We start from the raw sequence: 12,500 nt of genomic DNA, 5'->3' as shown, positions 1-12,500 counted from the left end.
TGTGTACTTTCTACATGTTATGGTTCAAGTTTATTCTTGATTTAAAATTACTGTGATTCTGTCAAACCTGTTCAAGCTTGATTTTTCATTGTCGAGTACTATTCGTTATGATGGTAATTTCCTAAATTAAACAAAAGAAAATCAAAGTTGAACTACGGTCATAGACAAAACTGTTGGGAAGGTGAGCACTTTTGACGTCTTCATTGCTTCTCCCCCCTCACCCCTCATTCAATGTTGTGCAGAACTGAATGGTTTTAGTGGGAAATTGTTTAGTTACCTTCCAACATTCAATTCACTCAATAAGTGTTTTATCATGATTTTAATTGGGAAAAATGTTGGTTTTCTTCTCAACATTTTCTTGTTTGTTTGCTATCATTGGAGTCAGGAGCTCATGACTTCTGGTTCAGCTGGGGTTTTTCGAGTTTAAGGACGGTGCCTACTAATCCAAAGGTATTTTTGCGCAGTTTACTGAATATGTGGGAAAAGCAGATCTTAACAAGTGCTATTGAAAGCCAAAAAGAAAATAGGGGGTAACCACGCATTTTTTGCCGATAATCAATCAACAATATTTGGAAAAAGCTTTAAAATACAAAGCAATGTATGGCGTTCTTTTCCAAATTGAAGCTTAATTATCCCTGAAAAATGCATGGTTACCCCCAATTTCATTTTGGATACCAATTAAGAGCACTTGCCAAGATCTACTTTCTCTGCATAGTTTTGAACCGCGCAAAAATATCCCTGTATTAATAAGCATCACCCATAGGAAATCCAAGTCTCTCGAGATGCGCAGAACATATGCGCAATAACAATAGTAGGCAACGTCCTTAAAAATTTCTTTAAGTTCTTTGAATGTAACATAGCTCATACATTTCCCATGCGCTCAGCTTCTATCCCATATTTGGGCATAAAATTGGTGTCCTGAAATCCCCACCTTTGTTCCAAAGAAAAGAGTTGCAAGTTACACTCTTCAAGGTCATGTGCAGTGCTTCTATTGGAGTGTACAATGTAATAGAGATGGTGGTTGTTGTGAACTGTTTGGTTTTGAAACCCATTTGTCTTGCTTTAACCAGTTGTAATGCTTTTAATTCATTAATAATAATAATAATAATAATAATAATAATAATAATAATAATAATAATAATAATAATAATAATAATCATAATGATGATGATGATGATGATGATGATAATAATAACAGGAGACATGAAATTTTAGGTTTCTCATGGTCCTTTGGCTTGGGTGTTTGTGTATGTTGACTGATTGGAGCCAGAAAAATAATCTTTAAAATTATAACTTGTGGATTTCAGAATTTGTCAGTCTTTGATCATCTAGACTTTTTTTCATGTTTTTTATCAAGGGAGCACATCATCAAAAATATGCAAAATGGAAAGCTGCCTATATACACAAATGTCTGAAAAATGGGGAAACACCTGTTCCAGGGCCAGCTGGGGGTGATGATGAAGGTGTAAACGAGGAGGAAGGAGAATCTACTCCTTATCCACCTACAGATAATAACCAGCAGCCTCCAGGCTACCCTGCTCAACCAACTGACTTTACAGGACAGTATCCACCTCAGCCCTACCCATCAAATCAAATGCCGTATCCAATACCATCTACCCAACCCGCCACATACCAGGTACTAGTGATGATCGAAATGACAGTATAGTGAAATGCAACATAGAGGCTAAAATAATTTATTTGACTTCTGATGACAACTTGCCAAGTTTGAAGAAATTCATCCTTTTTTATGGGAAAATTTGGGAATTCGTGGAATGTGATGAAGGCACATCGATTTACGGTATTTGTGCTTTGTGTTAAGTCTACTGTAACTTGTCAATACAAGGGATGATTACTATCTTAAAATTCCATGATATGCACCTTATGCTATTGGGCAAATCAAATTTCAACCCTTCCTTCACAGTTAGGAAATAAAATTGTTTCAAAAAGTCAAATACTAATCAAATGGTGATGATTGTTGCCATGGCAACATTGTAATTTCACTTTTGAAATTATATATTAACGTTGAAATTTCCCGCCAAAATTAAGGAGTAATTTGTCACCCAAGTTATTTTACAATAAATTGTACCGGTAATACCTTCCAATTTCCTTACTGCAGAACTAATATTAAACAATTTCCTGTTTGTTATTGAGGTCCCAAGTTTTATTCTCTTAATTCTGATTTTGTTTCTGTCATTATTCTCTTGCTACTTTTAAGACAAGACTCGACCTATTTATTTGTAAGAATTATTAATTTATAAGGCAGTTGTTTATCGTTTCTTACAAAATTCACGTTTGTTCAAGATTTAAAATGTAATCTGCCTACTTTTTGGCCTTTTATTGTATGTGGTATCTACTGGTACCACCGTTTGGCTCTACTGTGGTGAATACTAATTATTGGTATTGCTCATTAGAGCAGTTTTTAATTGAGTGTAGTAAAACAAATACCAAAATAATTACTTCGACCAATCACAGCAGGACCAAACAGCGCAATGAACCAATCCAAATTCGTTGCAATTCCATGTAACTTGCTCAAAGCACTGGAAAAATCGTGCGTGCAAGTCGCGATTGGTTTTGGTTTTCCATCTCATTTGTTGGTAAACTGCGCGAGATTTTTAAAAATACTTCCATTTAAAAACTGCTTTATCCAGTCTACAGTATTATTTATACAATGTATAACTTTTCGATTTGCGTTCTTTTTATTGTAGCCCTCTCAACCATCTATACCCCCCTCTGTATCTGTGGCAGCTGACATTCCTGTCCAGCCAAGCAGTAGTACATCAACCACACTGTCACCACAAGAGAATGAACAAGCTCAAAAATATTGTCGCTTTGCTGCCAGTGCATTACAATATGACGATGTTAAGACAGCCATCGAGAACTTGAATAAAGCACTTGCTTTGCTACAAAAATGAAGGTTAAGCCAACGTTAAGCTTATGCTTCTCTATTTTCAAGAAGCGCAGAACAAGGAGATTTTCAAAGAAGTAGAAGTTGGATGCCTTACAGAATTATGTGAAAGTAAGAAGGACCTGGCTGCAGGATAAGAGTACTATTAGTACATTGTTTCCTGCACGAAAAAATGTCTTGCTGTTCGATTATAAAACAACAACAACAACAATAACACAACACAACTTTTTAACCCATAACTTACAAAGAGTCAATTACAAAAGTAGAAAAAAAGTTGAAGATGAAGGGTACTGGCCACTTGAAATAACTTAAGAGCTTAAGGTTTGAGAGAGCCAGATACAAGTTGATTTTACATCAAAAATGCTGCGTTGGGGGTACATTTATGAAAGTAAATGTGGACATGTGGCCTCCATTTAAGTTGCTGGATATCTGCCAAAAGCTCACCCAACCTTAGTTGTCTCCAAAGAGGAGGGTGCTTAGGGAGGTGGGATGAAAGCCAGAGGTAGTTGCACAATCCTCCGTGTGCACAGCATATTTAGGATGGATAACACATCACTGTTGGTGTTGCAATTCACTGTTGACCAAACTGACTTCTGGATGAGGTCACCATTGCTCTACCCAACCTGGTCAGAGTTTTTCTCTGTCCTTGAGCTCATTTCCATGACTAAGGCTAACATTGAGATAACAATAAATAATACTGAACTTCACTATTCCACTCTTGCGCCATATTATCATATTTGGTCAAGAAAACCCGCAAAATATGAGACGGTGATACACTGTAGTGTCCCGGTTTGACCGGTTTAGAACAGAGCAAATACGGACGGAACGGGAGTAATTGTTTCAACGCGATACAAAGCCAGAGAATTTAGCTTTTTATCGCTTGTCACTCGTCATTTCGTTTATCCAATGAAATAAAGGACATTTGACTGGCTTTTTGTGCTGTTTACATTGTTTGCAAGCGCCCTGAAGGACAGAGTTTTACCAAATAAAATTGAAACAAAATAACACCTTTTTTGTAGTGGAATAATAAATCTCTTATTCGATGTTTTAATGTACAATACTCGCGGACATTTTGCTCATTGCTCGTATTTTCCCAACTCGCAATATATCCGCACGTATTATATGTTAAACCATAGCCTGCGTAGCTGGCGGGATGTTTTAACGCGGGATTATTTAAACACGCACGAGAGCGACTGCCTTTTATTGCGGGATTATGTAAACCCGCACGGGATTTCAACACTATTAGTCCCCATGCCACTCGCGGCCAAAAGAAACGAAGCTACCATTGTACTTGCTCGATATTCGCAAGTATTTAAATAATTCTGCGATATGTGGGTTGAGTTTGTTGGTTCTCTACTCTGCACCGAGAGGTTTTTCTCAGGGTACTCCGGTTTTCCCCTCTCCTCAAAAACCCAAATTTGATTTGATTTGCGTTAACTTGTTAATTTCAATTTACAGTGTCCTCGATTAGTGCTCTACAGCGCTAGAAGATTAGACACTTAAACAAAGTTCCTTTCCAGCTACGCAGGCTAGTTAAACCATCGAATAAGATGTATTTAGAGCGAGTTTCAATCGAGTGTCGTAAAACCAAAAGCAAAGTAATTACTATGACCAATCAAAGAGGACGGAGACAATTCTGTAAACCAATCAAAACTCGAAGTAATTACTCGTAGCCGACACAAAGCGCGGATCAGATCGACCATTTATCAAATTTAAATGGTAGTTTTGTTTGATTGCGTCTCAGCAATGGTACCAGTGACAGCTTTGAAATGACTGATTTTCCCGTCATGCTAGCGTAGTTTCGTCTATCTTAAAGTCGTTACAATCCCAGCAACACGCTTTGCAACAGTTTAAATTTACACCATCTGTTTACAGACATCTTTTGCATTTAAAAGCCGAATGTTATCTAACAAGACGCTTGGATGCGTTGACATGGGATTTGGTTGATGTAAGAATAATATTAAACTTTGAATGAGTCCCGATAAGCACAGTCTGTTTACACTAACAAACTAGGGAAGCTTGTGAATTAGAAAGGCGGGGTAGCAACCTGTTGACGTGATGACACGAGGAATTTTCTCACATGAACTGATCAGGGCCCCAAAGGGGATATGTATTGTTTGCAGGAAATGGCAATGTTCAATCTTCGGTGTGATGCCGGTAAGTTTTAGCTTAGCCAATGAAACAAAGAACAATTAAATTTCACGAGAGCAGCAGTCATCTCCTGCTTAAGGAAGATTTTCGAAATCTTTCAAAGTTTATTGCAGTCACTGTAAATGAAAAATGTTTTGTTACACAGGTCCAGTTTTCGAGAATAATAACGCGTTTAGAGGTCACATGGCTTCAACTAAATTGAATCAAGGGGGCTCAGGGGGAAACGCCGATTTCCGTTTGTCCACCGAAGTCAAGTCCTGTTGGATGTATGTAATGGGGTTAAAGCGCCGCGTGGTACACTATGGGAGACACTCAAATCAAAGTACGGCTGTATACTGATGGTAGGCACTATCAAAAATACCATAATATTCTTTGTTTGGTCCTCCAACATTTTGCATGAGCATTGTTTCCAGTTCCTCTTGGGACCATTGTAAGTCCCAAGAGAAAATAAAAACAATGCTTATGCAAAATTTTGGTGGGACAAACAAGATCATTATGGAATTTTTGATATTGGGTTATCCCATAACGCTGATATTGCATAAATACTCAAAGTGCGATACCTTAATTACTGAACAATGACAAGAAAACAGTACAAAAAGATTCTCCGCAAAAGAGGAATCGAACGCACCGCATTAATCCTTTTTTATTGCATATGGATATATTACAAACAACAAGACGCTTGGGGGCGTCTACGTGGGATGCTGCTGTTTGTGTAAAATGTCACGCCGGATTGGTTACAATTGTCTCTGATTCCTGAAACAGACTGAGCGTCGCAAGAGAGGTGGTAAAAGCGATAAGGAAAGTAAGGTGTGATCCGAATGAAGTTTCCGTTTGTGTTTTGTCCGTGAACTGTGTACGAGGACTCGGAAGACGAAGGAGGAAAATAGAGTATGAATAAACTAATAATAAAAGCTGGCGTGGGTTTGCGTCGTTGTTGGCTTCCTTTTACTTCTTGGAGATCACAAATTTCACGGATTACAAAAGACTTGCTTAGAAAATATAGTGAGACCCTGAAGGGAAAAAATGACTAGCATGGAACAGTTTGCTTTGTGGTAGGTATATCTCTTACTTGATAAATACGAACTGGAACAGTAACAACGTTTGGTAGAAGAAATGGAAAACCGAACGTTAAGGCACAATATTGTTTGTTCAAAATATGCAAAAATTCAGTATTGTTATTATTGTTGAAAGAAACTTTTAAATTTTAAATGCAAAAAAAACTGAAACGCCTTTTGGCCACAATATTTATTTATTTTAAAGTACGACTTAGTGGAGTGATTTGAAATTACACCTCTGTAGAATGAGCAAAAGGATTCATTCAAAGAATTCAAAAGGAAAAAATGTAACACTTCTAAAATAGTACCAATTTCAAAGAGAGATTAGTATACATGTTTGCCAGAAACATGGTTTGTAAGCCTTTTCCAACTTTTGCGATTTCGTGGAAGTCAGAGGGGTAAAGAATAGACTTATTAAGAGCTGCAAAGTGATTTTTTCGTGAATTTTATTGTACCCCTTCATGGCTTCACATACAAGGAACCATTTTGTAAATGTCATCATGTCTCATTGACTCTTTGTTCAATGTCAACGCGATTTTCATTCCAAAAAGACGTTTTCCGTGAGTTCATTGCAACTCACTCTGGATGTCTATACCACTGGTACATTTTGAAAAAAAAAAATGTCACCACATCTTGACACTATTTCTTCGACAAAAACCCGAGTTCTTTTTAGTTATATGGAAACCCAAAGTTAATTAAGGAACCTGTTCTTTCAAAAGTCACGGGCAAAAGCCTCCACGTCTATGGTTACCAGTACGTATGCATCAGAGCAAGGAAGACAGCCGTTCCGTTTTCATGGTGGCAGGCACGTAGGTTTTTACTGTGCGCATCGAGCTGAAATAGCGTTCCCGGTGGCCGTTGAAACCGGCATTATGAGAAGAGTGCATGGCCGTTTTTATAAAAGGATACGCTATACCCGTCTGGACGAACTTGGGGATACATTTGTTTTTTCGTCTGGTTATGTGTCTGTAGTATAAAGACGGGCAATGGACGCATTATAACTATCTTTCCTTGTGAGTCTTGAACGACTCACCATATGAACGGAAGATTATCGTTTCGTCCAGACAGTAATGCGTCTTGTGTCCGTTTTTATACTAGACGAATTTAACAGACGCAAAAAAACATGTTTGCCCAAGTTCGTCCCAGACGGATTATGCCTCTTATATAGTTCATATACCGTCTGTACACCAGACGGATAACCTGACAGACACATAATTCGTCTGGACGGATTATGCGTCTCTAGTATAAAAACGCGAGATTAAATAAATCCATAAATTTGCTTTCTTGGTCTTTTCCTTAAAAAAGCGAAATCAAGAGAGAAATCATTCAACCGGGAAAATGTTCGGATAATTATGTCCAAGAGTTTGTAAGCCCGGGCTTACCGGTTTAAAGGCTGCTTTGCGCCTATTTGCGTAACTTTAAGTAGTTCTTATAAAATAAGAACTGCTCATTATTACAAACTGAGAGGTGTATCATGCAATAAGAAAACCATTAACGAACGAAATGATATATGAAATGAATTATATATTGAACTGCTGATATGAAGTAAAGTGAAGCTAGCATCCTCGCAGTTATGAACGCAATTTTATGCTTTCATTTAAAATACAAAATAAATACGTTCTTAATCGACTCTCAGTCTGAGGAATGTTCTTAAAATTTTGCTCAATCTCAGCCCCAACGTTCTTATAAAAAAAGTCCTAACTGAAAAGACAATCGCACAAGCTAGCCAGATGAATTAAAGGTACTACCAGTAACAAAGCAGTTTTTTTCTTTGTCTTTAAATTCCTGTGACGTTTTAGTTTTCTTACCACGTTACTGACCAACTTCAACCGTCTTTGTACTTGCTCACATTCAATTAAAGTAATTTTAGTTTTATTCGTCAGTTCAAGCGTTCATCGTTGTTCTATCGTGCTTGGTCGACAAAATCGATTTCAAACCGAAGATCACTTGAGGGATACTCTATGAGAACGAAGTAATTCGAAAAGGGACTAGCCAATCATTTCTCCAAAAACTTGACCTTAGCTTTCTGGTCACGCGCGCATAAATTCCATAACTTCAGTGCCAAAGCAGTGTTATACTTATTTTTACATTCCTTTACCTGAGCAAGTAATGGCCCCATTTTTGTTCGGCAGTGGATGAAGGAAGGAGTCATACAAATATTGGGGTCTATTAAACTGGTGGTTCGTTTGGCTCGGCAGTGAATCGTATAAACATTGGCTGGCTCGTTTGGCTCAGCAGTGGATGGTAAACGAGCCGGCTCGTCAGTAGAGTCTCTAGATGTTGTCCTGAATTCTGTAATTTAGCCCATTCCTGTGACGTTTTAGTAGTCTTATCGCGTTAATTAACCGACTTCAAGCGTTGTCATGAATCAATCTCATTTGCATGTGCTAAGGCCCGGGTAGCATCTATCATACCTTTCGCGCGAAAATAAAGAGACACCTCGTGCATGTCGTGTATCCCGTTTCAAGCCAAGAGCCGACTGTACTTTCGTGACAAGCATGTGGCTAATTTCCATATTGGAAGGGTGGAAGATATGGGACGAGTGACAAAACAAGGCGGAGGGGGGAAGGGGAGAGGTGTTTCCCAATCTTCCGACTTTTCCACCCGTCCAATATGGCGGCCGAAATACAACGAGCCCCACATAATGCCTGTTTCAAGGTTTCAAGGGTTTTATTTGCCATGATTACATATAATGTATCCGAATTATTAAAGAAAATACAAAAAATTGTAAAAAAGGCGAGGAAGCCCATAAAGAAACTATAAGAGCTTATGGAGCTATGGACTTCCTCAAATTAGACTGGGAAATTAAAATTAGGATAGCACTGGGACGTAATACCATATATTATTGAAAAGACGAAAGAGTGCACAGAAACACACATTTATCCACAAAAATACAAAAGCGTAAATACCTCGAAGAATTTGATGCTACTAACGATAAAGAAGAAACCTTTTGAGGTTTTTGCAAAACAGAGCGGTAGAATCCAGATCATGGCTTAATTTGACTGTCAAGAGAATTGAAAAATTTAGGGCCTTGGAAGCGCGCGGATTGAAAATTTTCGTATATTAGTTTGAACAAATGGAATATAAAAATTGCTATTGGATGAGTTTCTAGTATTATAAGGATGAATACAATTAGCCAGTGTAAACATGTCATTAAATGAATTCGGAAGTAAACCTTTAGAGGAGAAGAACATAAACTTGCCTAAATGAAACAAAACAACATCACTGAATTTTAAAACTTCGAGATCTCGAAAAATAGGATCTGTATGGGAATCAAAGGGAACTTTAGCAACAATTCTAATTGCTTTTTTCTGGAAAGTAACTATTCTCTTTAAGTTAGAATTATAGGTCAATCCCCACACAGAACTGAGAAACACTGTTGTGTAAGGGACATTGAAAGTCTCTTCACCGCCCCCATATTACCATCCGGGAGTGCATATTTTGGCACGTGATGAACGATATTCCAATATGGCCGCAGACTTTCACCATTTGGCGGAGGAAATTGGCGAAATTGAGCGATATTTGTCCGACTAAATCAACTTATTAAATCAGACAACTTGTTGCTGCCTTTAATCATGTCATGTTACCGGCCCTGATCTCTTCATGGCCCACTGTCAACCATGTCAGGTTTACTCTGAGGGAAGAAAATCTGACCATGGTACAGTGAATTCTAGTCTCTGAAAGGGATATTCGTTTGTTGCAACGTGGATAATAATTTAACTCTTTTGTGAAGAAACGACTTATGAAAGGTATTTTCCGTTTGATGGATTTTTTATTGAGTCATTCATGCATGACTCTCCTTAAATACGTACCTTTAATTAATTAAGATTAGGCTTGTAGTGTTAGTCTTTGTTTTGTACGAGACACGAGCTCTGCAGCTATGACAGCAAGTTTTTTACGTTATTCACAGACTGCAGGAAGCAATTTTGCCTCTGTGTATAAAGTAATGTAAGGAAAACCTTTTAAAGTTCGAGGGAACCCTTTTCAGGCAGATACAACGCTTGAAATTAGTATCCGAATTGATTATATGTATACAATATAAGCTAAGCTCCGTGTATATTGACAATTTATGGGTCAAGCTGTCTCGCTCTTTAAAGGAAAATAGAACCGTGCAGATGATAATCAGCAAGATTAAGTTTTTCATATCAACAACCAGGAAAAACCTTTCGTATATTAAAATTCGAACTCTCTGCAACGACTTTCTTTAACAAGCTTACGTAGAGGTACACACAAAACTTCAACTTGATCTGAAGTAGCGGTGATTGATGTTTCAGCTATGAACCGAACTTTGCTTGTTGAGGAAGGAGATGATGAGGTTAATAACAGACAAGATAAGAAGAAGAAAGAAAAAGACAAGCTTGCAGATTCAGCAGGTATGGAACAGTTCTGAAAAAGCTGATTTCACATTCAGAAATTGAAAAATGTGAAGGCCTCATAAGGCTGGTACTGTACTTGACGAGTTAGTGTGTTTTGAGCGGTTTAAGTCGTTTTGCTGAGGCCATTGTGCAATAAGTTTTTGATCAGATTGAGAGTGAAAATCATGACAAACAAGCAAGTCGTGACAAGTGTAGGAGGTGGCAGTTTCTCACCAGAGGCCAGCTTCTGTTTGAATCCCCATGTACTGTATGTGAGGATTTTATGAGTAAAAGTTAGGAAAGTTCATTTAATTATTATTTTGTGCTTAACATTATTATGTTGGAAGAGATAAAAGGACAAACAGTTTTGTTATTCATATTTTTTAAAACTCCTCTTTTTGGTTGCCTAGTTTAATAGCTTCATTTGATGACTGTTGTAAGTAAGAGAGAAGTCTGCAGGTTTTATGGCAACTGTCTTAGCTGCTCACTCAACTTCAGGGATCATTCCAACATAGACTATAGTTGAAGGTGTTTATCTGTCATCCACACGTCATACCATTTTCCTTAGTTTGTTTTTTCCAATCTTTTCTGTAGCCCTAACAAGCTCTGCATGAGCCTTACGTATAATTATCACTGATGTGCTATTAACAAAGAAGACGTCTGCTCACCAGTATGTAACATATAATTATTATTGATTTGCAGTTACAGTTAAAACAGCTCAAGCGTTCCTCTGACGAGGGGATTAATGAGATCATTATTGCAAATTTGATTTCAGCAATCATTTCAATAATTTGTTCATCAGATGAATAACGCAAAATTCAAATCAAGCCTTAGTTCAAAACTTGAATTTTGATTGGAATAGTGCTGGCTGCTGGTGCCAGGCCAGTGTGAGAATTCTACAGGTTTACTGATTTGCATAAGGGAGCTTCTCCAAATTTTGGAAGGTCAAATTTCCGATTGTTCGGAAGTCATATCGGAAACTCAAGTGCAACTCTTCCGATGAAGTCGGAAGATTAACACTGATCATCGGAATGAGTGTTATCGGGAGTCACTTCTGATAGATAAAAAAATGTCGGTCTTCCGATTGGACTTGATCAAACATCCTATTAGCATGATGCACTGAATTTTGAAACATGAACTGCCTCTTAAAGTCTGTGTCACGCGAGATCTACGACCCCATTTGTGGGAACACATGTCACGATCGCTTCAAACGCATGACAGGCATCACGGTTTTTTCAGTTGAGTAGCAGTTCACGCAAGCTGGTAATTTTGGCGGTCCATCTTAGAAAGTCAAATACATGTATCATGAATTTAACACTGTTTTCCGAAACCTCGAGAGTATTTTGTGCAATATTAAAAGTCCTCCAATATTAAAACTGTGCAGTCGAAACTGTTTAATACGCTATAAATCAACGGACGTGTTGTGCTTCACCTCTAAGTTTGGTTTCCAAGAAGGTATTTAGAGTCATATAAACGCTTGAAGTCAGTCATTTTTGTTGTTGAGATGTTGAAGTTGAAAATAGAAACAACAGGAGCATAAATTGCAAAAAAAGCGCACACAAAGATTACTATCTGCGAGATCGAAGGTCTGTATGCTTATACTAGATCCACTCATTTATAAAAACATTGCGTGCCGATGTGCCATTCTAGATTGATGTCCGATTGATGTCCAATTTTATCAGAATTTTGAAACCTCAAATCGGAAATTCTTGAGTCAGACACAAGCAGATATCGGAATCGGAAAATGCCGATAGTGACATCAGAAACCAAAATTTCCAAAATTAATTTGGAGAAGCTCCCTAATCTGTCATAATTTTGTCAAATAACGATTACTTCACTCGAGCAACATTACCTTTCTGTAGTCTTACCAGTGTCCTCAAACTTGAGACACTATTTTTTCGAATTCCAAAGATTAGACAGAAAAATAAATTTAAAAAGAAATACAAATCACGCTTGTTAGGACCTGAATTGGCAGCAGGCTTTTAGCCAGGCGGCCGTCCAGCCGTCCAAAGGACGGCCAGTTCTCAGAAATGG

The 12,500-nt window shown here is 37.8% G+C and overlaps 2 protein-coding genes across 2 annotated transcripts in view; both read left to right on the top strand.

The window, feature by feature from the left end:
* The window catches only part of LOC137996870 (vacuolar protein sorting-associated protein VTA1 homolog), an 8,406-nt gene extending 4,570 nt beyond the window's left edge, over positions 1–3,836 (top strand). Inside the window, exons 5-6 of the mRNA XM_068842491.1 lie at positions 1,358–1,636; positions 2,706–3,836. Coding sequence (XP_068698592.1) covers positions 1,358–1,636; positions 2,706–2,912 — 486 coding nt within the window. The 3' untranslated portion in view covers positions 2,913–3,836. The remainder of the gene's footprint in view (positions 1–1,357; positions 1,637–2,705) is intronic.
* A 5,721-nt stretch (positions 3,837–9,557) lies between these two features.
* LOC137996868 (ralBP1-associated Eps domain-containing protein 1-like) overlaps positions 9,558–12,500 on the top strand; it is a 24,736-nt gene continuing 21,793 nt past the window's right edge. Inside the window, exons 1-2 of the mRNA XM_068842488.1 lie at positions 9,558–9,860; positions 10,386–10,484. Of these exons, the coding sequence (XP_068698589.1) occupies positions 9,854–9,860; positions 10,386–10,484 (106 nt within the window). The 5' untranslated portion in view covers positions 9,558–9,853. The remainder of the gene's footprint in view (positions 9,861–10,385; positions 10,485–12,500) is intronic.

The sequence above is a fragment of the Montipora foliosa genome, chromosome 3, assembly GCF_036669935.1.
Source record: "Montipora foliosa isolate CH-2021 chromosome 3, ASM3666993v2, whole genome shotgun sequence".
Classification (NCBI taxonomy): domain Eukaryota; kingdom Metazoa; phylum Cnidaria; class Anthozoa; order Scleractinia; family Acroporidae; genus Montipora; species Montipora foliosa.
This window is presented reverse-complemented; position numbering and strand designations above follow the sequence as displayed.